This window comes from Callospermophilus lateralis, chromosome 3 (assembly GCF_048772815.1).
Source record: "Callospermophilus lateralis isolate mCalLat2 chromosome 3, mCalLat2.hap1, whole genome shotgun sequence".
Classification (NCBI taxonomy): Eukaryota; Metazoa; Chordata; class Mammalia; order Rodentia; family Sciuridae; genus Callospermophilus; species Callospermophilus lateralis.
The window spans coordinates 17424051-17450576 of NC_135307.1; the positions used below are offsets into that span (position 1 = coordinate 17424051).

At 38.3% G+C, this 26526-nt stretch overlaps 1 protein-coding gene across 4 annotated transcripts in view; it reads left to right on the forward strand.

The window, feature by feature from the left end:
* The first annotated feature begins 784 nt into the window (after positions 1–784).
* The window catches only part of Galc (galactosylceramidase), a 66602-nt gene continuing 40860 nt past the window's right edge, over positions 785–26526 (forward strand). Inside the window, exons 1-7 of one of the 4 annotated variants that reach the window (XM_076849778.2) lie at positions 785–1036; positions 6851–6919; positions 7161–7224; positions 9131–9244; positions 19985–20124; positions 22148–22186; positions 26391–26521. In XM_076849778.2, the coding sequence (XP_076705893.2) occupies positions 842–1036; positions 6851–6919; positions 7161–7224; positions 9131–9244; positions 19985–20124; positions 22148–22186; positions 26391–26521 (752 nt within the window). In that variant the 5' untranslated portion in view covers positions 785–841. Of the gene's footprint in view, positions 1048–6850; positions 6920–7160; positions 7225–9130; positions 9245–19984; positions 20125–22147; positions 22187–26390; positions 26522–26526 lie in introns of those variants that run through there. The other 3 variants (XM_076849780.2, XM_076849781.2, XM_076849779.1) reach the window with 3 other exon arrangements.

Consider the following 26526-nt stretch of genomic DNA (forward strand, 5'->3'; position numbering starts at 1 on the left):
GTTTAATTCAATAGAGAACTGATTAGGAAGATAAACGTGGTTTGCAAAGATTGCTGTTGGTTTTCAACATCCTGTCCTTGTTATTATTTTTATAACGATGACATCTTACACGAGAGAATTTCATCTCCTGTTTGAAACAAACGAAGGTCAGAGTGATCTTGCACCTCCTGTTTTCTTTCAATTGCAAATAGTGAATATGCCAGAGCAGCATATTTTGGGATGACATATTCTTCAAGCCCAGGTTACTCCAGGGTAGTTACCAGAATGGAGAACCTTGTCAGCTAAAGTTTGCGAAAGTGTGGTGCATACTAGGAAGGTTTACCGAGTGTCTATTAACGGATCTCATTTGATCACACCCCCATGCCGTTGCTCTTCTCATCTCATCCAATATATAGAACAACTCGCGCTCCGAAAGCTAAGGGACTGGACCATGATGACAGCTGAACTGTGGCTTAGTTAGGGGTACAAACCCCTTGCAAACCTGGCCCTCTTGTTCTGCTACAGACTGGTACATGGTAGGTGCACCCCAAGTTGTTGGGGATCCGTGTTAAGCCTATTCCTTGCCCTTTGCCTTTGGCAGATTTTGGATATTAATCCATCTTTCTTTCCCTAACAGGCTCCATCAAGTGAGGCCCAAAGAGTAGCCGCGAAGTGATAGCACTTGAAGGCGGGTAAAGTTTAAAAATAAAGACTCGCCCCGCCTTCCCTCAACACTATTGCGGCTGCGCGGGCGCGCCCTTACTCAAAATGTCCGGAACCGCTTCAACAGCCTTTTGCCCTTTTCCATCATGGCGGCGGTCGGACCCGCCTCCCTGGGCACCCGTGTCATGTGACCCACACAATGGCTGAGACCCCGCACCGGGCTTCCCGGCAACGCCAAGCCAAAGTCATGACGGCCGCCGCGGGTTCGGCGGGCCTTGCCGCGGTGCCCCTGCTGCTGTGCGCGCTGCTGGCGCCCAGTGTCGCGTACGTGCTCGACGACTCCGCCGGGCTGGGCCGGGAGTTCGATGGCATCGGCGCCGTCAGCGGCGGCGGGGTGAGCGGCAGGTATCCGGGTGCGCGGGAAACGCCGGCGACCGCCGGGACTTGCCCCAGCCCGCGAGCCTGGCGGCGCCGCTCCTCCATGGGAAGTCCCTCTGCGGGCCCCGCTCCCCGCCGTTTGGCTGCGGCCGGGGGCGAACCGGTGCTCGTTTAAGATGAACTCAGGGCCATTTAGGTTTCAGGAAGCGAGTCCCCGGAGGTCCAGCAGGTGTGACAGGTCTAGGCTCGAACCCTCAGCCTCCGCGCGGGCCAGGGCTGTCCTCGCCGCCAGAGCGACCGAGAGGGTCGCCCCGGGAAGGGCCACCCCGGGAAGGGCCACTCGGCGCCAGCGCTGGCTCTTCGTTTTGGGAGTCGGTGGACGGGGGAGGCGGAAGCCACGCGCCTTAGTGCAGGTTATGGCGACCCCTTTCTGAGGGGCGAATGGGTTTTTATTTGGAGGCAGGACTGCTTACCCCAAAGCCTCGCGAGAAAGGTGCGCGGCCTCCAAGTGGCTGGGACCTTTTTCGTTTGCTTTGCTGGGAGGCTGCGCGGTCCACCGAGGTCTGGGGTTGGCTGTTGGCCCCGCCAGCCCCGCGGAGGGTCGCGGCCGAGTGCCCCAGCCCGCAAGGCCGGGCGCTCCCGCCTCGCTGAGGGGTATTTCTGGGTGTGAGCCGCAGGGAAATGTTGGCGCTTCGCGTTCAGGGTGCTTGAGAATCACTGGGGGTGTGCTGTAAAAATGTAAATTCTGTCTTCCACATTCCAACTTTGTTGTTCTGGAACAACGGGAGAATCCTGACTTTAACCAGTCCACCAGTTAATTGTCAGTAGAGGTGTTTGAAAGACAGTATTCCTAATGGAGAAATCTCAGGAGGAGATTTTAAGAAATTAATTTAAAATTTTAAATGCTGGTGAGGATGTGGGTAAAAGGAATCCTTATACACTGTTGGTGGGGATGTAAATTAGTAAGCCACTATGGACATCAATGTAGAGGTTCGTCCTCAAAAAAATAAAAATAGAACTACCATATGATCCATCCATACTGCTCCTGGGTATAGACCCAGAGGGGTTGAAGCTAGCTTACTATTAGAGGTACCTGCACAATTCACAATAACCAAATCATGGAATCAGCCTCAGTGCCTGTCAACAGAATGGATAAAGAGGATGTGGTGTATATACACAATGGAGTATTATTTAGTCATAAAGAAGAACAAAAATCATGTTATTTGTAGGAAATGGATGGAACTAAAGATCATAATGTTTAGCAAAATAAGCCCGACCCAGAAGGACAAGCCTCTCATGTTTCCAACCTCTTGTGAAATCTAGGAGGAAAACCAAACAACCCCCCCCTACACAACAACAACAAAACGACACATGATATGAAAGTTGTAGGGAGACTATTAGAGAAGAGGAAAGAGATTTGAAGAGTAAGTGAGGGTACTGGTGGGTGGTTTATAATCAAAATATGTTATTTTATGTGTGAACATGCCACAGTGAAACCCATCATTCTGTGTAACTTAAATACACCAATAAAGAATAATTTTAAATTTCACAGTAGTTTCAGAAAGACAACACCCTGTTCTCATATACCAGTAGCCAGTTTCCCCTGTTATTTTTATCCCATGTTAGAACGGTTACCTTTGTCACGAACAATATTCATACATTTTTAAAGCCCATACTTCTAATAGATTTCCTTCATCTTCACCTAATACCCTTTTAGTTGGCTTGTTTTCTTAGTCTTCTCTTGGCTGCAGCAGTGGGATGAGTTATTTTTATGAGGGTATTCCATGGGATTTATTTCAAAGGAATCAGGAAAGCAATTGTAGGTTTGGGCATAATTGTGAATGGGCACAGCTGGTCATTTTTTAGTTCTCTGGACATGCCAGTAAGGTGACTTCTAAGTCTGGGAGCTTTCTTCAGTGAGATGATTTGTTCTTGGTGCCTAATAATATTTACTATAATATTTACTTACCCCATCACAAGCTCTTTGTAATCTTTGCCTCTTTTATTTGTAACTTGTGGACTCTTGGAACCCAGGCATTCAAGACTTTCCAATGCTGCCAAACCTTTGGATTATTTATTTATTTATTTTTGTGGTTTTATACCCTAGATCACATCTATGGCTCATTTTGTTTGAAAAGGTTGAGGCTGAACTCTTAAACTTCTGATTTTGTTAGGTTGAGTCAGATGGGAATCACCATCTTTAAATTCAACTCAGCACAAGCTTGGATGCTTGCTTGCTGTGTGGGTGTCCCAGCCTGTAGAATGATCACAGATCTGACCTTCAGCTGGGGACAAATCGTTTTCTTGAAATGCTACTTCTTCTTGGTTTTTGTACTTTTCAACAAGTCCTGATGCATATTTCAGGGAGAACCTGTGGGCTGATGAACTAATTGTTCTTCACTGTTATCATTCTCCTTTTTTATTTCTCATCTTAACCTGAAATAGCCAATATTTCATAATGAGGCCCTGATTTCTCCTTCTGTTACCTTCACTTATGATATTAAATTTAGTGTATAATCTTACTGAAAAATGGAAGTGTTTCGTTATATTATGTTTATTTAGCTCAGTTTAGAATTATTGAAATTGGAATCATTTCATAACCCAGAGTAAGAAACTCTGATAATCTATGAAATGTTCAAGTTATTAGTGTCCCTAAGTGTACAGTACATTACTCATCTTAGAAGGTCAATAAATAATGAATGTAAATGGTTGTACCACTGTATGTGCCTACCAGTTTAAGTATTTTTTTCCTGTGGAATCCTTGGTATCTGGCATGGTTTGAATGCTCTCATTTAATCTTAAGATCATAGGGATGGCATTTTGGTGTAGTAGTTAAGAATGTGGGCTCAAGAAGGTTTTAGGGTCCATGCTGGAATCTGCCACTCTGTGGCCTTGGCAGGTTACTTCACTTCTCTTTGCTTCACTTTCTTTTCCTGGATTCCAGTGATACCTGCCTGATATGAGCATTGTGAGGATAGATAAAAAGTGCCTAGGATACCAGTCTGGCACAGGGCTAATTTTGGTTAATATCAACTTTTAGGCATTAGGGTGGAGGAAGTTATTTCAAGCCTTGGAACCAAAGGATGTTTATCTCAAGGCTTCTTCCTGGTCTTGTGAACAGCTTCAAGCCTTATTCAGGCAGTGTGATCAGTGCTGCAATCTGGCTGGGCACAAATCACGAGCCACTCAAGCAGGAACAAACTTTATTTCCGAACTCACCCGAACGCCACCCAAGTGGCCCTTCCAGGCACACCACACACCAATTGGAACTCCCTCCTCCGGAACTTCACCAACTAACTCCAGGAAATCCCACGAGAACTCCAAAGTAGCGGGCGCCCGAGGGGGACAGTAGGGGTCTATATACAATTGACTCAATCCAGCATCATCTTAATGGTTCGCCTCTCAATCATTACTTCTAGCAAAATGCCAGACGTCATCCCGACTCCGCTGTGCCCCCCAACAGATCAGCCTTTTGGAAATATGTTATTGCTTGATGGTACATTTCATCATTTGGTTATCTTACCTTTGACTAATGCTTTTGCATTGCAATAGCATAATAATATGGTGTGTTTGTCTAAGGCTGATACTTTCTGTTTAAGGGAAAGAGTGCATAGGGAGCAAAATAATCTCAAACAGCAAAATACACAGTTCTACTGGAATAATGCAAGGTATGAAAAATTGCTGACTAGAGTTAGGGATATGTTGGTGTGCACTTTCGGTGTTCAATCATTTGAGAACCAATTTTGGCATTTGAGCCTTTGCTGTGTTGTGAGCTCTTTGAAAACAATATATTTAAAAATAAATTTGTGTATAAAATGACTACCATTTATTGAGAGCTTCTGTGTGCTGGTAACTTTGCTAATTTTTTTTATGGACTATTTATTTTAATCTTTCAACAGTTGATGAATAATTACAATAATTTACTTACAGTCACATGGCTTGTAAATGATAGGACAAGGGTGCAAGCTCTGTTTGACTCAGAGCCTCCTACGTTCAGTTGACTGTACCAGTGCAGTAACAACACCAAAGCTATTAAGTAAATGTTAATTGAATAGCATAGGATGAGGATACCAACTTGGATAACACAGTCTGTGTCCTCAAGGAGTTTAGAGACAGCAAAGTAAAGCAGCGATTAGGTGCAGAGTTAGAAGAATTATGGTAGAGATATGGACCTTGTTCCAAGGGTGCCTGAGGAGAGGTACTTACACCAAATCCGTGGGGGGAGAGACAGAATGTTAGCTGAAAGCAAAGGATGAATTGGAGTTTCCCCTATGAGGGTATACAGTGCATTTTGGGCAGTAAGAAAGGAAAAGATAGTTTGATGTGTCTGGATAGAAGATGTAAGATAGTGATTGGGGCAGAATGTTAGAATTAGGGTCCAAATAATGAAGAGATTTAAGTGTAAAACTGAATAGTTCTGAACTTGATCCTGAAAGCTGGTGGGAAGGGGGAGTTCTTAGCAAGTTTAAATAGAGTAGTTTCATGATTTAGGGAAGATGAATCTGATAATTGTGTGAAGGGTAGAATACAGGGTTGCAGATGGGATGCTTGAGACCATTTATACTATTCTACTAAGTGAGGAGGGCTATGTTGAGTGATTATGGGGGGTGGCAGGAAGAGTAGGAATGATTTAGGTGTCTGCAGATGGATGGGAAGTTTGATGAAATGCCCATCCCAGGTTTTTGTTATAGAAAGATATTCTGTGGTAAGAAAGGAAATATAGGAGAAGGGGCAAATTTAGGACCAGTGCTATGTTTGGTCTGGATGTGTTGAGCTAATAAGATGGATCTTCAGTTCAGTGGCAGGGACTGGGGAGGTTCTGGGTGTGAAGAGAATAGATACGGGCACTACTGAATGTCAGTGGTAGCATATATGTCAGTGGTAGCATATATGAAAAGATAGAATACAAGTTTGAACTCCATAAAAGTTAGTTGTCTTGCCCCTGTTATATACCTGGAAGGTGTCAGCATTTTGAACCTAGATCTATCCAGCTTCTAAGCCAGGTACATGCTCCTGTTTCATGCAGAAAGTCCACCTCTTCTATTTCCCTTGCTTATATTGCCTCCTAAAGGATAGAGGTTGGGTCAGATACTGGTTTTGTGCTTTCTTTTTTCAAGTGGTCTTCTGTCATAGTCTGGGTATGGCCATGTATATATATAACCCCTGCACTTTCTGTATGTGTCTTTCCATTCTTTCTTATGGCAAACTTGTGTGAGGTTTCTTTAATCTGTATGTCATGGGGAATCGTTGTGTGGTCATTTGTAATAGAGACAGATGAACTTCCGATGGATGAGGAAAGTAGTGCTTCCTTTCAGCATTCTGCTTAAAATAGTTTGCTGCAAAATGTTGAGAGGCACAGCTATCTGAGGTTCATCCTACTCATTTTAGCCCTGAGATATTGTTGACAAATGACAAATATTGTTGACAAATATTGTTTAAAAATATATGGTAAAATATGCAATCTGTATTTTAGAGATACAACTTTTTTTTCTTTTAAAAGCAAAACTATTTTAAACCACTTTAAGAGAGAAAGTCTGTTTCAAGATGTTTATGGTCATGATTTTACCAGTAGCCTTAATAAGCTTACCTCCAGCCAACCCTTGTGTCTCAGCAGAAGAGAACCTTTTAGCTGTTGGGAAAATGACAGCCCTGCTTGTCCCATGACTGGCAAAGGCAGATCAAGCAAGTGACCTGGGAATGACTTTCCATAGTTCCATCTTGCCCACGAGCTAGCTAAGCAGGAGCATGCCAGGGGGCTTACATGAGCATTATAGACAAGTGTGTGGTTCAATTTATTTTATTTACATTTTTGGCTACATTTTTTTTTCAGGCAACCTCCCGACTTCTAATAAATTACTCAGAGCCCTATTGTTCTGAAATATTGGATTATCTATTTAAGGTAATGAAAAAATAATTATTTAATGGACTTGTGATGTTTTAAAAAGAGTTATATTGAATTTCAGCCATAAAATTTATTAGTTTCACAATTCTAGGTTTTGAAAAAAATGGCAAATTACTTTTGGAATAAGCTGCTATTTGAAATTGTGCTTTTCTCATCTGTAAACCGAAAGGTGTTACTAGTAATTGTCTTGAGGTTTCATATGATGAAGCGGTGTTAATACTGTTATTTCTTTCCACAGCCAAATTTTGGTGCCTCTTTGCATATTCTAAAAGTTGAAATAGGTGGTGATGGGCAAACAACAGGTAGGAGTATTTGGGAAATAGGATTCCCCCTCCCTGACATTTTAATTTTCTTTAACCTTATGGATTGAATTTGAAAATATAAATAATGCCAACATTTTTGAGGTATTGTTGCATAATAGATTGTTTCTTATTTTTCCTTTTTTACCTGTAATTATTAAAAAATATAGAAATGTGAATTTTTCAAAATAGTACTTAAGAGTTTAAATCGCTTATTTAGTTGAAATAATCAGTAGTAAACAAATCCATAGTTTTCTAAAAGCTATATACACTAGAGGGAGCATAGGAACAGTTTCCAATTTTATGGAGAAGTTCAAAAACAAAGATTTTAGATTTTGTATAGGATATGTAAGATGCAAGATGTTATTAACTTTAAAAATATATGGTAAAATATGCAATCTGTATTTTAGAGATACAGCTTTTTTTCCTTTTAAAAGCAAAACTATTTTAAACCACATGGTCACCATTTTGATTCGTTTTGTAGAGTACCTATATTGTCAGTCAGTAGTTTATAGGCCTCTGGTTTTCAGGAAGGAGGAAAAGTTATTCTCTCAATGGTTAGATATAGCTTATTATTTAGAGGTCTGATTCCATTATATTTAACTTTTCCTGCTAATGATTTGAAAGTCATTTTTAAATCAGATGTCTCTGTGTGGTGGTGTTAAGTGTTTATGTTGAAAGAAAAAACTTTAAGGTGAAACTAAAAGAAAACCCTCATAATGGAAACTTTTCCCAAGAAATTGTAAGAGGACCTCTATTTTATTGTCAAAACCTTTCAGGCAGAACTGATAGTGACTGGCCAACTTTATTTGCTGAAGCTAAATTAGAGGTTAAAATGTATAAGCAAGCAGTTCTTGTGAATTATGATGTTTGCCTTTAATGGGCCAGTGTCCTTCTTATAAGGCCCTACCTAACAAGGTACATCTGAAGCATGGGGACATATGAGGACTTTGATGTAAGTTACCTACCTCTGTGCTTGATGTTACTTCAACTAATGTGGACTCATTATTTTTTTTCTTGAAATTATTATTAATGATGTGGGGTATAAGAACTGGGGTTCAGGAGCATAGATATTTATGTCCAAATTTGAGAGTCTGGAAGTTGAGGTAATGCAAATTTGAAGTTGGACATGGGGATTTGAAAATCTTAGATCAAAAACTTACCAGAATATAGTCCTAGGACTTTTTAGTTATGTGAAGTAATAATATTTGTCTTATGGCTGCTCTTAATAGAAAGTTGTGGTTTTATAATAATAACTATAGTGTTTAGGCTAATGAAACAGGTCATTGTGTTAGTGAGCTTTCCATTGCTGTGACAAAAAATCTGAGGAAAAAAAAACTTAAAAAAGGAAAGATTAATTTTGGCCCTTGGTTTCAGAGATCAGTCCTTGGTTGAATGACATTATTTTGGGCCTGGTGTGAGACAGATCATCAAGGTTGAAGGGCATGGCATAGGAAAGCTGACCAGCTCACAACAGCCAGGAAGTAGAAAAAGAGGCAAGGAACAAGATATACCTATAAAGGGCGTGTCTCCAGTGACCTACTTTTTTCAAGGAGGACCTGCTTTGAATAGTTTACAAAACCTCTCAATAGTTCATTAAATGATGAACCCATCAGCGGATTAATTCATTGACAAGGTCAGAGTTTTCATGATCCAGTTGCTTCCCCAAAGACTACCTCTGAACATTGCTGCATTAGGGACCAAGCCCTTCAACATAGGAGGCTTTGGGGAACATTGCAGATCCAAACCATAATAGCCATCCATCTTCAAGTTATTATATAAAATTATTCTTATTTGCCCAACTTCAGGATTGGAACTGGAATACTACTTTTGTGAAGTATGAATGTGTAAATGACCCAGAAAGCACCATTCATAATGCATTTCCCCTTTCTTTTACTCTCCTATTCAGATGGTACTGAACCCTCCCACATGCATTATACACTAGATGAGAATTATTTCCGAGGATATGAGTGGTGGTTAATGAAGGAGGCTAAGAAGAGGAACCCTGATATTATACTTATAGGTAAGAAATGAAGTTTGCAGTACTTCTGCTGTTTCTTCTCCTTTAACTATAGATCATGGTGGTACAGTCTGCTAATACTGAAATACTAATAATGTTAATACTACCAGTATGCTACTACCAGCAAAACGTGCCAGGAATGATTTTTCTCTGCCCTTGTGCATTACATGAGATCTTTATAATGTCTCTGGAATAAGGTGTTACTCTTCTCATTTTATAGAAGAAGCAGTGGGGGTTTAAAGAGGTTGGGCCACTGACTCAAGGTTGCAGATAGTAAATGGCAAAATCAGGTTTAGAACTTAATTCCATTTTTTTTCCTGTGATGATAAACTTACTTGACCAAATTTCTCATTAAAATTTGTAAAAGGGCAAATATTATTTATAAGATTATAAATTAAGCATAATACTAGATTCCATTTTTTAGAAGGGGTATATATAAGAGCATTTTAATTTGTTTTTAAACCTCAGAGATATGCAGATCATTCTTTAAGGGACCAAGGATACTGAGCAATCCAAACCTCAGTTACTGCCCATTCTGGACACAGGTTCTTATTGTCAAGATCATTGGATAATTGCCCAAATTTACTTCATAGTTCTGTTGCAATGCATGCAGAACTTCTGAAGTATTTCAGGCTTCTAGAGTGGTGGAATATTTTCATTATTTGAAATGAATCTGGTATCTTGAAACAGGTTTACATTCAAATCAAGTTAAATGAAAAGATCTGTTTTAATGATTAAATTTCAAATTATTTTAAAAAATAATTTTCTCCACAATCAAATTAAAGGAAAAGAGCCTTATTTTCTAAATAAAATAATCGAGGAATGTGTTCTTTCAAATGGACTTTTGTGAGAGATCCCAGAGATGTTTTGAGCAATAAAAGCAACATTGAATTGAGCACATATCTCCCCACTGAGTTGTTTCCAAGGTCAAACCTCATTTGAATGTAGAAAATCTGGCATGCCAACAATGTCCCAACAAAAACTCACTCATGATGGGACTTCAGTTTATATTTAGCATTTCACTGTTTTAAAATGTTCCAATATTTTAGTGTCATATTTTTTATGTAATGTACTTACTTTAGAAAAATAGCATTTTGTCATTTTGATTTTGTCCCCCCATCTCCCCAAACTCCAGTGGTGAACTGTTAGGGTAGCTGGTGCAGATATCCCCAGGAGACACATCTCAGTGTCAAGCAAAGGTTTATTTACAGAAACCATCTGCCAGGCTGCCCTTCTGCAAGGCATTGCAGCCTGCTGAAAAAACTTATTAACTATATAGTCATGTACAATGAAGTAGTTAAAAAATAACCCATCTGGTCCTGTGAATGTTACATGGCGTCTTTGTTGTGGTTGGGTAGTTAGGAACTCTTTGAGGCAGGCTTAATGAGAAGGTCATTAAGAAGCCTGTGTGGGCTTCTTAAGATGGTGGATGCTGATTTTCAAAATGTTACTTTGGCCTAAGGACCTAACCTGAACTAGATTGGTAATATATTTCATAGCTAAGGATCTTAACTGTTAAGCTTATTTTAAAATATTAGTAACCAAATTAGGATTTACACCTGTAATCAGTGCCTTTCTACCATTCTCAGTTTTTAATTTAATAATCAGGGTTACTGGAAGAATATGGACTTATTGATATACATCATTTAACAAAGATATATTTTCCTATTGAGTCATTGGCATCTATATTGATATCAGGACAAACTAGTTTGCTAAATTTGGTTACCTGATGGGTTAATATTTTAAATAGCCTTAAATTGTAAAAAGATGTACTTGTGAATAGGAAATTTGTATTTTGCTTATCTGATGGGGTAGTTGAGTATAACTTTTTAGAACCCATAGGTTTGACCTCAGAGAACAGAAATTTAACATTGAAATCCCAATGGAGAATGGAGATGTTAGGTTAAAATGTTGTACATGTCTATTAGTGAGTGTCTTTGAGAGAGGCACATTTGTTGTTTGTTTTCATTTCATTTCTTGGAAAGAATATTTGGAATTATGGGATCTGACTCTAGAGGTCAATAAGAAATTATAGTGTCCATAGATTGGAAGGAATTTCAAGAATTTGTGGTATATAATGGTTCCTTTTGGTCAGCTCTGTAATGTCCTTTAGTCATGGAGGAAGAGATGTCTCTGGAGGAGGGTCCAAGGAGTTCCCAGAGAACGGGGCGGGGAGGGGGGGGGACTCAATCCAGGAGCAGCAGGGTTCTTGCCATATGTGACGGAAAAGAATTTCAGCACGAGCCAGACAAAGGCATAGACAGAGGGTTATTTAGGAAGGTAGATACATATTCAAGAGAGAATGTGAACTGTCTTGAGAGTGAGAAGCAGCCCAGACCTGGGGTAGGGATCCAGTATTTATAGAATGTCTGTATCAGGGGCCAGACTGGAGGTGAGTCTAGGGGAGCTGCACAATTTTGTATCAGTTTTCCTACACTTTCGAATTTCCCTCATTTTTCAAGGGCATGGGCCAAATTTACAACTGTGTTTTCTGCATCTCAGTAGCTTGAGGGTTTTTCCATTAAGAGTCCATATTTCTCTCTCCTTATCCTAAATCCCTATCTCATTCTCCCTCTGAGACTTTGATCCCTATTCTTAAGGGTTGGTGAGGAATGAAAATCTGCTTCGTATGGCTGTTTCAGACTGGCAAGGGGTGATGACCCTGCCTAGTCAGGGGTCAAAAATCTCACTCTGACTATTCTAAAGGAGATATATTGCTGGTTTTAATTGTAGGGATGGATTGATATTCTTGTGTTTCCATCCTCTTAACATGGAATTGTAATCTGGAAGATACAAGCTTTATTAGTTTAAAAAAACCCAGACTTTTTGATGCCTTTGATATCTATTTTGCCTCCACAGAGACACATAAATTTATCAACACAATCACAGGAAATCCTTTATTTTTACTTTTCTTTAAAACTCTCTTATAATTTTACGTATCTTTTATAACTTACCCAAATCTTACTTAGTTTTGTATTATATTCCTTGGTTATTTGAGATCACAGTAATCTTTACAACAAAAATCTATCTTTCGAACACAACTTTAAATAAGCTTAAGTTTAGCCTACTTTGGAACCATCCTAATATAGAGGAAGGTGAGAGGTAGAGTCTTAACTCAGGTGAGGCTGGACTGTTGACAGATCTTAGGTGAAGTATTTTATTTCTGAAGCTGATCTTTGCCTCTTTCTTAAATATACTTTTACAGAGTTTTCATTGTTTCCTGAGTCTGTATGGCATATCAGCTGACACAATTCAACATTATATCTGAAACATGAATCAAATAAGCTAAGAGAGCTCCTGAATCCTTTCTGTGGAAAAGTGGCAAACTATTTTCATGTTCCACATTGTCAGCCTTTAAACAAATCAAGATTTACTTATTACCTTCCAAAAACACATTTAAGTTCCTATCCCAGTGTAAAAGTAACACAAAATTTTATATGTCACTTATTGATAAAAGGTTGTTTTTATCTAGTTATAAAACATAAAATGACATAAATAAATTCCCAACCAAATTTATTATTTTTTATATAAGTATGAAAGAAACTATTGCTACAGACAAAACTTTAGATTGGAGTCGACCAGCTTGATAAAGTGCTTGCCTAAGCTTTAAATTTTAAAGGGCTTGTATACTTGGAGGACATGATATATTTAGTACGCAAAGAAGCCAGTGTCAGTTACACAGGTGTTCTTTTAAAGAAAAATTTAGAACTTATAATGTAGAGTAACTATAATCATAGGTCTGCATAGGCTAGCAACACAGACAAAAATCAAAGTACAACTTCAAAGCTCTCATGTGTTTAGGAAACAGTGTTGATGATCAGAAATAGACTTATTATCTGATGTATAAATGCACTTCATTTCTTTAGTACAAATGTTTACATAGCAGTTAGATAAAGCTTGGACAAACATATTTAGTTCAATACCTAGAACTTTCTTATATCTCTTTCCTAGATGCTGACCCTTTCTTAAATTTACATTCTGAAACAATCTTTATGAAATTTGAAAATTTGATTTTCCCCCCAATTACCCCTTTTAATAAGATGAAAATTTGATTTTTTCCTCCAATTACTCCTCTTATTATTTACAGCACTTTAATTGAAACAGCTGGAACTTTTAGTACTCTTTGCATATAGACTTATTCCTGTTAGAATTTTAACTCTTAGTATCCTTGCTTTCAATGAAGACCCAGAAACTAAATAATCTTAAACTCTTTTCATTTACCAATTTATAAACACATTTAATATAGTCAAATGTATATTACCTTTTAGAATTCAAGAAATCAAGAGTACTTGGATTTTTATTTAGTGGTTGATGTCTCAGTATTTTAATTTTGCATATTAATCAGGTGTCTCCTCTTAACAGATACATTTATGAAGATTAATCCCATTGATGTTAGATCTGATTTACTCATTTTTTTTTTTAACTGTAACTTTAAGTTACCCATGAAAACCAGGATATCAGTCAAGTGTAGTTAACAGTATAAGCCATCTTTTCCCTGCTGAAGAAAAATCTAGAAGCAATGGACATTACACTTCAAACATTTTATAGAAATCAAAATTCTATTAATTGCCTGACCACTTAGAAAAATGTATAAAGACACCTTTACTTTTATCTGTTTAACCAATTTGAATGGAACTTTTTCTTAAAGGTCTAAGTCATGTGGACTAAAAGGTATTTGGAGCCATTGCTTTAAAAAAAATTTAATTTATGAGCAATAATGCCAATTCTGGTACCAAGTAAATGACACATAGACAAAGACACATGTATAGACACAGATACAATACACAGGTGTGCATAAATATACGTGAAAACAGGAAACTAAGATTTTTGAATTTTGAATAATTGACTTTTGAATAAAGACAGCAGGAAGAACACATAGAAGGCAACAAACAAACAAAACAACAGAAACCCTCTATAGTTAAAACAAAACAAGGCTAGACAGAACAATATATATTAATTTAGGCATGCAGGATCAAGTGTGAATTTACCACAAAAACTTATGAGCTCAAAAAAAAAAAAGTTCTGAAGAAAACAATGCATCTGTGATCACACAGAACATTTCTATCAGAATAGAGTGCAGTTTTGGATCAGATTAGAGTCGGTCCAGATATTTAAAGAATGTAGGAGGCCATGCGTTCCTCAGGAAAAAGGTTCTTAAGGCAAAGAAGACTGGTGCAGATGGGATCTTTTCATTTTTCTTCCTTGGAGAGAAGAGGAAACCCCATGGGAAATAGGGAATCCCCTGACATTCTTGAGTCTTTCCTGTCAGGTTCCTGAAGCTAAGACTCTGATTTTGGGTAATATCTGCTCCATTATTCCCCAAACACAATGCAGAACTCCTAAGTGCCCCCAAAAAGTCCAGGACCTGGGGTAGCTGGCCTTTCCAGATCCCCTCCATCTGACTCTCCTGTCCTCTAGCGTTTAGAAAGGAATTTACTGAGAGAGAATACCAGAGTACAAGAAAAGAGAAAACAGTCTATTATGTTTTGAATCCACAACAGCTTAGATTTAAAAGTGAAACTTTCCTTTTCTGGTCTCCAACTGATTTGGGCATCTGCTTATGTGGCTTACTTATTAGATGGTATCAGGTAGGCAGCAAAAGAGGAGGGAAAGCCCCCGTTTTGAGCATGGGAGGCAAAAAAAAAAAAAAAAAAAATCTCATACACAGGGCACTTTTGACCATTTTCCCCCTTTCCCTTTGTAAAACCAGTCTCTTAAGGAGTGATGTTCATTTATGTTTCCCTTTGGAGATCATTTTTTTTTATTCCCCCAGATGGAAATCTCGCCAGGTTTGTTGTAGAAAATTATCAGACATTTCCTTTTTCTCAACTGTGAATAGGTCATCCCCTGGTGTTACTTTTGAGGCTGAGGCTCCTGTCTGAACAAAACAAAACAAATCACGAATGAAAGTGAACAGAACATAGGCATCTATGCCTAGGAAACTGTCTCTTTAGCTAGGAGATGTCTCCCTGATCCTGGAGCATCTCATGGTCACAGTTCCCTCCCCTCTTTTCATGACCTTTAGACTTAACTGCTGCCTTATCAGTATGGTTATAACTTCTGTTCTTCTTCAGGCCTGGCCAAGAAAAAGGTGCAAGCCTCTGGACTATCCACCCTTACCCTGTGACTTGTAACCTTGGGAGACCATGAAACCCTTAGATGCCTTTCTTGTAATAAATCCTGGTCTGTCTGTCCTAAGCCTATCGTTAGTTAATACTCTTTAGTGGTGGTGATGGGAAGAATTGGGCCTCATTCAGAATGGGGTATGCTAACTTAATTTAAGGGAGGACATTTGCAGCTAACTGTGCCTTTACAATTTATCTTACATGTTCCCTTTGTCCTTTTGGGTCCTCATACTCACAGAACCACTTCTCAACTTGCAGTGGGAGGCAAGGCTGTTAGTCCTCTGGGTGATGTCCCTAATAGAGGAAGTAAATAGTTTGGCTCCTGAAGTAGGAGAGAAAAGGGAATAATTGACTCTAATTGAGTGAGGCAGAACTTCTGGTCTTTTTTCCTGCCAGATGAGGGGAATATAAAAGAAGAGGTGTCTTGTGAGAGTCTAGAAGGCAGCCTAATTTCAAAGTTAGAAGGGCTGTATCTTGGTAATCTCTCACAATGGATCCCTATCTAAGAGGTAGACACCAGGGACAGACAGACTTGGGGTAGAAGCATTTCTGAAAAGGGAGGATCTGCTCAGCTCATGCTCTGGGGATTAATGGGTCACCTCTTTCCCAAAGACCTCAGATTAGACTAACACTTCATCTCAGGACTCAAGATTCACTGAGTGAGGGTACCCTCCACCATCGGGCCAAGTCAGTCAGAAACAAAAGACAGACAGTAGTTAATATTTGGTACCCTTGAGAGCTATTGGTGTGTCAGACTTGGGACATGAGACCTTCGTGCACCTGAGTGTGGCCCCGTGAACTGCCTTTAATTGTCTCAAGCCTTCCTCTGTCCCATGCACCAACTTTCTCCCTCAGGAAACTGAAGCAAGTCAGGACCCCCATGCTCACATCTGGGTGAAGGGGGAGATCTGTATAGGAATGGCTGGGGCAAGGTCTGTCCTTCATGTCTGGACACTGAATCAGTGGTCCTAATGGCCACTTGTTCATCCATGAGGTGAATCCCTGTTAGCCGTCACTACTGTTGATTCTCCTTTTTAAACAACCTGCTAAAGAGGAAGATCTCTTTCTCTTTCCTTTAGACTCAGCGAGTTGGAGAGTTAGCCCTTGAATAGTTGCTTAAGATGAAAAACGTTGAATAATTAGCCAGTTTTTTAGACAGTTTGAGGGAAGTGGGAGACCTAGGTAATCAAATCTCAGTCCATTTTTCCCATTACAGAACAAGCCTCCATTCTCTAATTTATATTGGGACCCAATTATATTACAGAAAAAAAGGAAATTGATTTAAGTCCTCTGTCTTAAACTAACTTTAATTATTTAGTATGCACCCAAGGGGTGCGTTCTCAGGGATATATGCTAAATTACCCACAATCTCCAATATGGCTTTCTGAAAAGAAAACAGCCTTGGGGTATTCTTTGAAAAGTCTCTAGCCAGAATCAGACATTTTTGTAGTATCTTTGGGATATACTCTATGTGTCCCCATTAGAATCAGACCTTCCAGTCTGTCCAACAATGTAGCCTCTGGGATACTCTTTAAGTCCCCAACCAGGATTGGACCTGTAAGTCTGTCCCAAATGATCAGTGGTATGAGCATGCTTATTCCATTAGGCAGTGTTCAGGGTGATTGATAGCCCTTACCCAGCCTCAAGAAAAGAAATAAGCAAAATCCTAAAAAAAAAAAAAAAAAAAAAAAATCTGTAAGATCTCGAGTAATCTAGGTACATTTAAGAATTTAAGATTTCTTCTTATTTTAAATAGTGAAGACACAAAAACCTTGTAGAGCGCTTAGAGGCACTTTGGGATAGGACAAAGTCAGGTAAGTTTTAATTAGAAATTTGTTCCTTAATTGGGATCCACTTTATGTTTTAAACCTAATCCTTATTGTCCTGCCAAATGCATCTTATTTTAAAACTAACATTTTGTTTTTCTTTTTCTCCCCCTCCCTAATTAAGGAGGAAGTGTGATTAACTTTCCCATCCTAGGCTGAGTTATCCATATAGTTCAATGACCATACAAATAAAGGAATGAAGAAATTTAGACTTTAGGGCTGGTTCCTGAGGGCCTAAGAAACTGTTGTCTCTCATGGCCACACACAAACCATGACTCTTTTCTTTTTTGGGTACCAGGGATTGAACTCAGGGGCACTTGACCACTGAGCCACATCCCCAGGCCGGTTTGTATTTAATTTAGAGACAGGGTCTCACTGAGTTGCTTAGTGTCTCGCCTTTGTTGAGGCCAGTTTTGAACTCTCAATCCTCCTTCCTCAGCCTTCTTAGCCTCTGGGATTACAGGTGTTTGCCTGGCAAACTGTGACTCTTGACAGGGTACAGCCTTGCATCTCCTTTTTACAAGCCCCCAGTTTCCCTGACGGTAAGAACTGTAGCCTCTAGGATAGGGATGTTTAGCTGGGGTGGGTAAGGGAGACTGTGAAGAGATGGTTTGGAAAGGGGATGAGGGAGGACTGACCACGAGGTGTGCCTTAGGATTTACAAGTTTTAGCTGAAATTTAGGGTTGGGAGATTATAGCAGAAGCTTAGAGTTAGATTGGCCACTGTGTGTATTGGGTCTGAACATGGTGATTAATAGATGCAGCTACCTTGACTGTCCTGTCAAGGCCAGGTCCCTCTAACATTGTGTCTTGGGTGAACCCTGCATTTGGCAAAACGAGGGGGTGCTCAAAATGCTGGGACACTAATCCTTCGTATGTGCCTTGAAGATGAGCACTTTATGTTCCCTCTGACCCAGGAATGGAGTATTTTGGCCTAAGGGACTCTCCTGTCTTCTGTGCTTTTATAGACAAGCATTTGTCTTAAGGGAGAAAAGGGCTTTTGGCTTAGGAAAGGAGGAAGAGAAAGAATAAGAACATTACCTGTTTAGGTTTCTCAATGTCTGTGGGACTTATTTTTCCCCCCACTATACGGCATAAGAGAAAGAAGGAGCTTTAAAAAGGACCACTGAGCTCCTTCGTGGTTTTAGAGTTCAAAGACTCTTTTCAGATCCCTAGGATGGCGTCAGCTGCCACCTTATTGCTACCTGATTCCCACATGGCCTAGGGATTTCCCAGCCACCCAGGAAGGGGACCCTTGGCAAATGAGATGGATCAAGATTAGGCTCTCTGGTCTTTGAAAGTGGAAGAAGTAGAGAAAGAGAGAGAAAGAGAGAAGGGTGGGGAGAGGTGTTTATAGCTATAGGAACTAATGGAATAAGTCAGTCACGACAGAAAATATTTGATAATACTTAGCAATGTCAATGCTTCTGAAGCCCTACATATGGGCACCAAGAGATATCATGGGAGAAGAGTTATCTCTGGAGAAGAGTGCAGGGAGTTCCTAATGGAGGGGGGGAACTCAGGACCAGAGAGGCTCTTGACATATGTGACAGAAAGAATTTCAACACGAGCCACGCAAAGGCATAGACAGAGGTTTATTTAGGAGAGGAGAATGTGGGCTGTCTTGGGAGGATCCAATATTTATAGAAGGGCTGTATGGGGGGGCCACACTGTAGGTGGATCCATGGTGGAGCTGTATAATTTCATGCCAGTTTTCTTATCCTTGTATATTTCCCTCATTTCATAAGGACATGGGCCAAGGTCATAGACCAAGGGCATGTATCTCAAACACCTGAGGGTGTTTCCCTTAACATTCCATATTTCTCTCTCCTTATCCTAAATCCCAGCCTCACTGTGGCTTAGCTGGGTGTTTTTATTGTTTTCAACAGTGCTGCCACTTGACCTCTCTGTTCTTCCTGGTGTGGCCACTCATCCCTAAAGCCAGTTGAAGACATGAGCAGTGGGAAGGCAGGAAAGGGGCTTCATTCAGCGTGGCCACACAGAGAGGAAGAACAGAGAGGTCAAGTGACCTAATATCCATCTAAAGGAGATGACGAGAGCTTTGAGGCTTTAGAGAAAGGTGAATGAGGGCAAAGTATGGTGTTTGCTTAGCTGGCAAAGCAGTCAGTCTTGGTTAGCCAGGGTCTGGTTGGTCATGATCTCATGTCTGCAAGGTCCTGTTGGCTCTGGGCTTGAGGAGGTAATTTGGTTCCATGATGGGATGATTGTACCTGCTCCAGGGGGTAACCCTCATCATGGGGTAATTGGTCCTGCTTGCGGGGGCAGTCTCATTATGGGATGGTCTGCCTGCGAGGTTTGCTGTTCTAAGATATGTGCAGGAGAAAATGACTGGGGACAAAAGGACAAGTAAAAAAGGCAAGATGGAGTTAGTTCCTGCAGGTTTAAGGCAGTGACTGGAGACTTATAGGTGTTATTCTTAGGGTTTAGATCAGGACAGTTGACAATCTCTTGATTATGAGGATGCTTAGTGTTCTTGTCTTGGTACCTTCAGCCTTGACGGAGGAGGATCACTAGCTTTAAATGAACATTCTTTAAATGATTAACTTGTCTATGTGCAGAGCTGAGTGGGAATCTGACCCAGAGTGTAAGGCAGAAAGGAGACAGATACCAAATGAAGGCAGACATGCCAAGTTTTGTCGGCTTTAGTTACCACAGGACATTTGCAGGCTCAAGTGAAGCATCGGTGCTTTTAGCAAGAGAAGCCTGTAAGTCTCTGTTCCAGTGCCAGTGCTGTTCACCCTCGCCTTTAACCTCTCTTCTTCTCTCCACAGGGTTGCCATGGTCCTTCCCTGGATGGCTGGGAAAAGGTTTCAACTGGCCTTATGTAAATCTGGAGCTGACTGCCTACTACATCGTGAGCTGGATTTTGGGTGCCAAGCGTTATCATGATTTGGACATTGATTATATTGGAGTTAGTAGTATATTTAAAATATTCATTTTTGAACATTTGTAATTTTTAAAAGTAATTTGATTCTGTAGCACTTTGCTGACTAACCATTTTGTGTCATGAGACTAATTTGTTCTTTTGGTGGTTGATAATAACACATTAACTACATGGATCTTTTATTACTCTTTTTTCCCCCCATTCAAATTCTTCCTACTTTTAAAAACTGTACTGAATGTATACCTTCCCTTAACTGTTTACAAAGTTTTTTTTTTTTTATGCCCACTAACTCAGCTTTTCCATCTTCCAAGCCTTTCGTAATTTTTCTAGTTCTTACCAATACTGTGTTTCCTGTATAGCTTCATAATTATTCTTTTTTTAAAAAAATTTTTTATTTGTCAGTGGACCTTTATTTTATCCCATAATTATTCTTATTTTATTGCATGAGTCTTTTGTTATTGTCCTTAACCAGGGATTGACAAACTTTCTTAAAGGGCCAGCACACAAGTGTTTCATGATTTGTAGGTCAAAATGCAGTATTAAAGATATTTTTATGGTAATTATGTATCTATTTAAAATGTAACCTCTTAAAAGTAGAAACCATTTTTAGCTCTCAGGCTCTACAAATACAGGTGGTAGCTAGATTTGGCAGGTAGGCTGAAATCTGCCTCTTCTTGTCCTAAACTTTACTTAACATCTTTTAATGATTTAAAAACTATAAACACAATGTTGTAAAAAAAAAAAAACACAAAAACACAATATTGTGTGTCTCTAGAGCTAATCTGTTGGCAGACTGGAGGTGTGTCTCAGGTTGCCTGGTACCCTGCATAGCTCATTCATATGCAGAGTAGATTTCCATAAACATTTGCTTATTAATATGCCATCTACCAAAAGATGTTTTAAATTTTATGCAGTTATGACTTAGATTATCAGTAAGCACTTACCCAATTCCTGCTGTTGCAAAACTGTAAATATTCCAGGGATACCAAGATTAATAAATTATTTAGTTCAGTGAGCAAGGGAGACACTGTAACACACAACTGCATGAGAATGAACAAAGGCTGTAGGAAACCAGAAACACAGATGTACTTGTTTTGCTAGCCTTTTCCAAATTGCAACTGAAAGTTAGTCTGTATTTGAGAACTTAAGTGTCAAGGCATTTTAACCCACAATGAGACAGAATGTAGGATTGGAACCAATAGCTTTCAATTATGTCACACTCATCTTTAGAAAATGTTTCTGGTAAATAGTGGGTGACTCACACTTGATAATCACATGCTATGGTGAGGAATTTCTTTGATAAGGAACTCTTTATAGTACCAGGACTGTAGGCTTTTCTCAGTTATTGTTCTGAACTGCAAAATAAAAGTCATAGAAGTTCTCTTTCATTGTTGAACCCCCATGCTTCGTGATTCTAACCTAAGTGATTTGTGTGCGATTTTGTCCCTCGGTTTTCTTTTGGGATCTAGCACAACCTTGTGATTCTCTGTGTGCTTAAAATCTTTTCCTGTTATGATGTCCTAATTAATGAGTGACTTTCAGGTATGCCTGTAGGGATCTTGTCAGAATTATTACAATACTCTTTACATCTGTTAGTTCTCCAGTGCCTGGTATAGTCCTGGCATACCTTGTACCATTAATATTTGGTGTGAACATACTTTTTATATACAGAGTTACGAAAAATTGTGCTGTGAATGGATAATTATGATTGTAATGCATTCCACTATTGTCATGTATGTAAGAAATCTTAAAAAATAAATAAATATTTATTTATTGAATATTGAATTAATGTATATTCCATCGTTGGGACCATCTGGAACAAATGGATTTTTGAAAAATAACCACCAAATATTTTGTTTTTAAGAATAATATGTGAGTTTAAAGGAGTTATATTGTCTTATAAATGTTTCTAAAATATATGGCAGCAGATTCTATAAGGTAGGAAAAAAGGCTTATCAAATAAAATGAAAGTGTGAGAAGTAACATCTTAACATCTACTTTCTGATACTTGAAAACTTCAATTTAAACTTATTGGCTTTTTGTTTTATAGATTTGGAATGAAAGATCATTTGATAGCAATTATATCAAGGTATGTACAACTTTAATATCTTTTGATCTTTAAGTTATTTGTGAATTTCAGTGGTTCCATATACCTAGAAATTAGTAGGAAATTTATAGTAGAAACACGTATTTATTTCAGCACGGTTTTTTATTTTGCTAATTGTGACATAAAATTAAAGTATAATCTTAAGTATACAATCTTGATATTAAAGTATATGTAATTCTCTGTAATCTCTGAATTGTCTTTATCTGAAGAGTTGGGTGGGATTTTCCTATTTTAAATTTTATTAGTTTTGTGGGGTTGGGGGCATAGCTCAGACTAGAGTGCATATTTACATGCACAATCTTCAGGATCAACACAAAACAAAACACAACAAAAAAATAGATTAGTTTTAGACCTATGACAAACATTATTAAAATAATTATGTCATTTTAGACCTTAAGGACTTAAGAAATTTAGCTTTTTCTTTTTATTATTGTTACATAATATGTAGCATATATTGTCATTCTTCTTTTCTTTGAAATGCCTGTTATATTAGAGTGTATTATATATAGTATGTTTCCATTTGTGATTAGCAAAGAGGTAGCACCTAAAATTTGCAAACTGTTTTATTTTTGAGCAACTTTTTCTAATTATTTATTTCAGTTTAATTTTTATAAGCACCCTGTGAGGCATACTATCATTTTTATTTTTCAGTAAAGAAAAAACTGAAAATAATAATTCTTGTCATAATAATAACTCCTGCCTTTTGCATAAAAGGTAGTTTCGCTTTTCAGGTTGAGCGAGTCTTAGGTTATTTTTCGGATTTATTTGTCTTGTCTATGTCACTTTTCCTTAAGAAATACAATTTTGTGGTAATATTTTATTTTAATTCTTAAAATTTTTATTTAATTTGGGTATTTAATATTTTTAAGCAGATAATTTCAATATGTTTATTTTGTTTATCATTCAATCCTTGAGTTAGCAAACATTTGTTTAATACCCAGTGTGTCAGGCATTGACCTGCTTGGAACACAGGGTAGGGAATATCCATTCTGTCCAAAGGAAGTCTGGGCAGTGGATAGACAGTCAGATAGAGACAACTAAAATATCAGTCTTAACTTCTTTAACAGAACAGTGCAATACAGGATTCTCAGGGGGCACCCAGAGATGACACCCTTCCCTGAGTTGATTAGGGAAGTCTAATAAGGAGGTGATATATAGTTAGAATCTTTTAAGATTTTAGGGACTGCTCAAGTTGAAGGTGGGGCACACATTTGCAAGGAGACAAAGTCTGAAACAAAAGAATGTGGGGAAGGAGCAAGTCTTGAAAGATGAATTAAATAAGAAAGGAGAAGCAGGGCACTGAGCCCAATCAGTACGCTAATGTGTTCACTAAATTGATGGCACATTTTACCTAATCTATAGATATAGGGTGGGAGAGAGGACTAGGTTTGATAATAGCCATTGCAGCCAGAGCCAGGTAACTCAGTCAACTCCAGGCTACCAGCATTACCAGAAGGGTTGTGGGAGTGAGTAGGTTGGGTGTGGGAGATAGGGCAGTGGAGGTGCCATTGAAGTACAAGGCTTGTTAACTGAATGTCCTGACTGCTGAGTGCAGAGCTTGATGAAAGCAAGAGCACAGAGCAGAAGCCATTATCCCATGTGTAGCATAATGTCTCCCAACAGGTGGACAGGATTGCTATTGTATCATAACAGTGCAAAATGCTGAGCTTTGCATCTAACCTCATTTGACTTTTCAAAGCTTGCTTTCTTTTATTGTGATTATACATGTGTCTCTCTAGTTTTTATTTCATTTGTGAAAAGTATTAGAAGTATTAGAATCTGGTTTCCTTTTTCTTTTAAATCAATGATTTGGGACTGATGTAGCTATTTTGTTGTTATTATTTTTTTACTTATTGCTATAATAATTTTTTAAATTTTTATTTTAATTATTATTTTAATAATTATTATTAGTTTTTACTGTTTTAACACCACTGTATTCCAATTGAACTCACCTGATTTGGGAGACTAATTATTGGTCTCAGACTCATCATCAGTGTTATGAACAGTTTAGACTTCATTTCTTTTTCTAGTATTTTACTAGATTACCTGAAGGAAAATGTCTCAGAATATAGAAACTTTTAGCTTGTGCTTGTCAGTTTTTTTTTTTCAGTAGGATTCTATTGAAATCTACAGATTTCTATTGGAATGTATTTCTATTGGAACTATTGCCTATAGTTCAATAAAGACAAATGAATGTAGTGCTCAGGTTTGATAACCTTAATGAATTCCATATAGTATACATTAAGATGACTCCTGGAAAGAACGAGGATTTTTTTTTTTTTTTGATGCTGGGGATTGAACTCAGGGTCTTGTACATGCGAGGCAAGCACTTTACTAACTGGGCTACACCCCCAGCCCGAGGATCTGGTTTTAAGAGTAGAAATAAATATAATAAAAGCAAGTTATATAAAGATGATAAGGGTACTACTTCTTTTAAATTTTATTTTTTGTTGTATAATTAAACTTATGATTTAGTCTGGTTTTCATGGTATTCTTAGGGTTTTAAATTGTGTCTGGAAAATTTCATCATGGATCTGGGGGGTGGTAGAAAGAAATGAATTTGCAGTCTCTGGATCCTCCAGAACCTCATCCTTTTAATGTATCTTATAAATAAGCATTTTTTTTTAAATGGAAAGTTTCTTCCCCCAAAACATTTGAAAATATGGTTGATGAAATTTTACAGAAAGAATACTGCTAATCATACTGACTTTGGGATGGAAATTTATTTATAAATCATAGCTTATAGATTTGTGTGTTTTGAAATGTTATTCAAATGTACTGTGTAAAAAAATAAGCAATCTGACTGATGATAATCTAGGAACAGGACTAGAAAAATGAGGTATATACATAGTGACAAATACAAATTCGACTAAGTTGTTCGCTCTCTTCTCTGTATGAATACGAAAGGTTTTAGAGTGATGAAACTCAAGGCTGATCTCCTAATAGAGGCACAGGAATTCTCTGTCCTGCTGAATCTTGAGTTGGTCTCTTATCTACTACTAAGGATCTTGTGTTGCTTTCAGGGTTCCCTCAGACTCAACTGACCTTGTTTGAAAGATATATTTGGATTGTCACTCCAGTTCTCACCATATTTTCTAAAATAATTAGAGCTTTTATTATTTGCCTCCTAAAAGAGCATTATTAAATGGAAATTTCCTGAGTTCTGAAAAGTTAAAGGTGAAAAGAAAGCTTGCAAAATTGTTTATGCTTGCTTATCGCAATTAATTCAACTGATACTATTGAGCTCCTGTATGCCAGACAGTTTGAAGTGTTTGGATGTATGGATAGCAGGGAACTTGTTTGTATTCATCCATCAAGAGCTGCTTCTGCTGTTAAATCAGATTCTTCTGATCCTGGGTAAAATGGTGTCATCTCTGCTCCTGTCATACCTGTAGACAATCCATATATTTTGTTATGTACCTGTTTTTTGATGTTCTAGTTCACTGTGGTCGTTTTGGTGTCCTGTTGAGTGTGTCTGCACCTTCGGGTGAGGGCTCCATCTTGTGCTGCCTTGGGAGTCCTCATGGGCCCATGGATGGTTCCAAGCACCAGTGAAAGCACTCAATTTGTGCTTTGTGGGTTTATTTCCTGTTAAACTTTAGCTACTTTCTTTTAAATTTCGTATGTTTAAATTTAAGTAGATTTTAAAATTTTCTGTCCTGTTTATAAATGTGAAAGACTTAATAGTAGGAATGGAATATTCCTTAGTTCCTCTAATATGGTACAAAATATTAGGAACTGTAATATTTCTAATAATGGCAGAATATTTAAAGACATTGAGAAAAGCTTAAAATAAGATGAGGTTAAAGCATTTTACTAAATGGTATGTATAATATGATCTCAATTTTATTATTAAGTCTGCACAGGAAAATTCCTGTAAGAAAGTATACCAAACTAATAATGACTGTTTCTGGGTAGTATTAAATTTTGGATTATTTTTGCTTTTATTCCCCACCTTCTACCCTCTAAGTTCTCTGATTAAACATAATTTTAAAGTCAGAGGGAAAACAATGTAAAACATTTTGCCTCAGAAGGCACATTTCTTTTGAGAAATAATATATATTGAAATCATCATCCAGAATGCTGTTTTGAAGATATTTTAGCTATTTTGGTCATAATTCAATAGCAGAAAACTCATTTGTAACAATTATTAATTCCTGTGCTCTCTCTGTTTCTCTCTCAAAAGGTGTTGAGACGGATGCTGAACGCTCAGGGTCTCCAGAAAGTCAAAATCATAGCAAGTGATAATCTCTGGGAGCCTATTTCTACTTCCATGCTGCTGGACTCTGCACTCTGGAAGGTGATTGATGTGATAGGGTAAG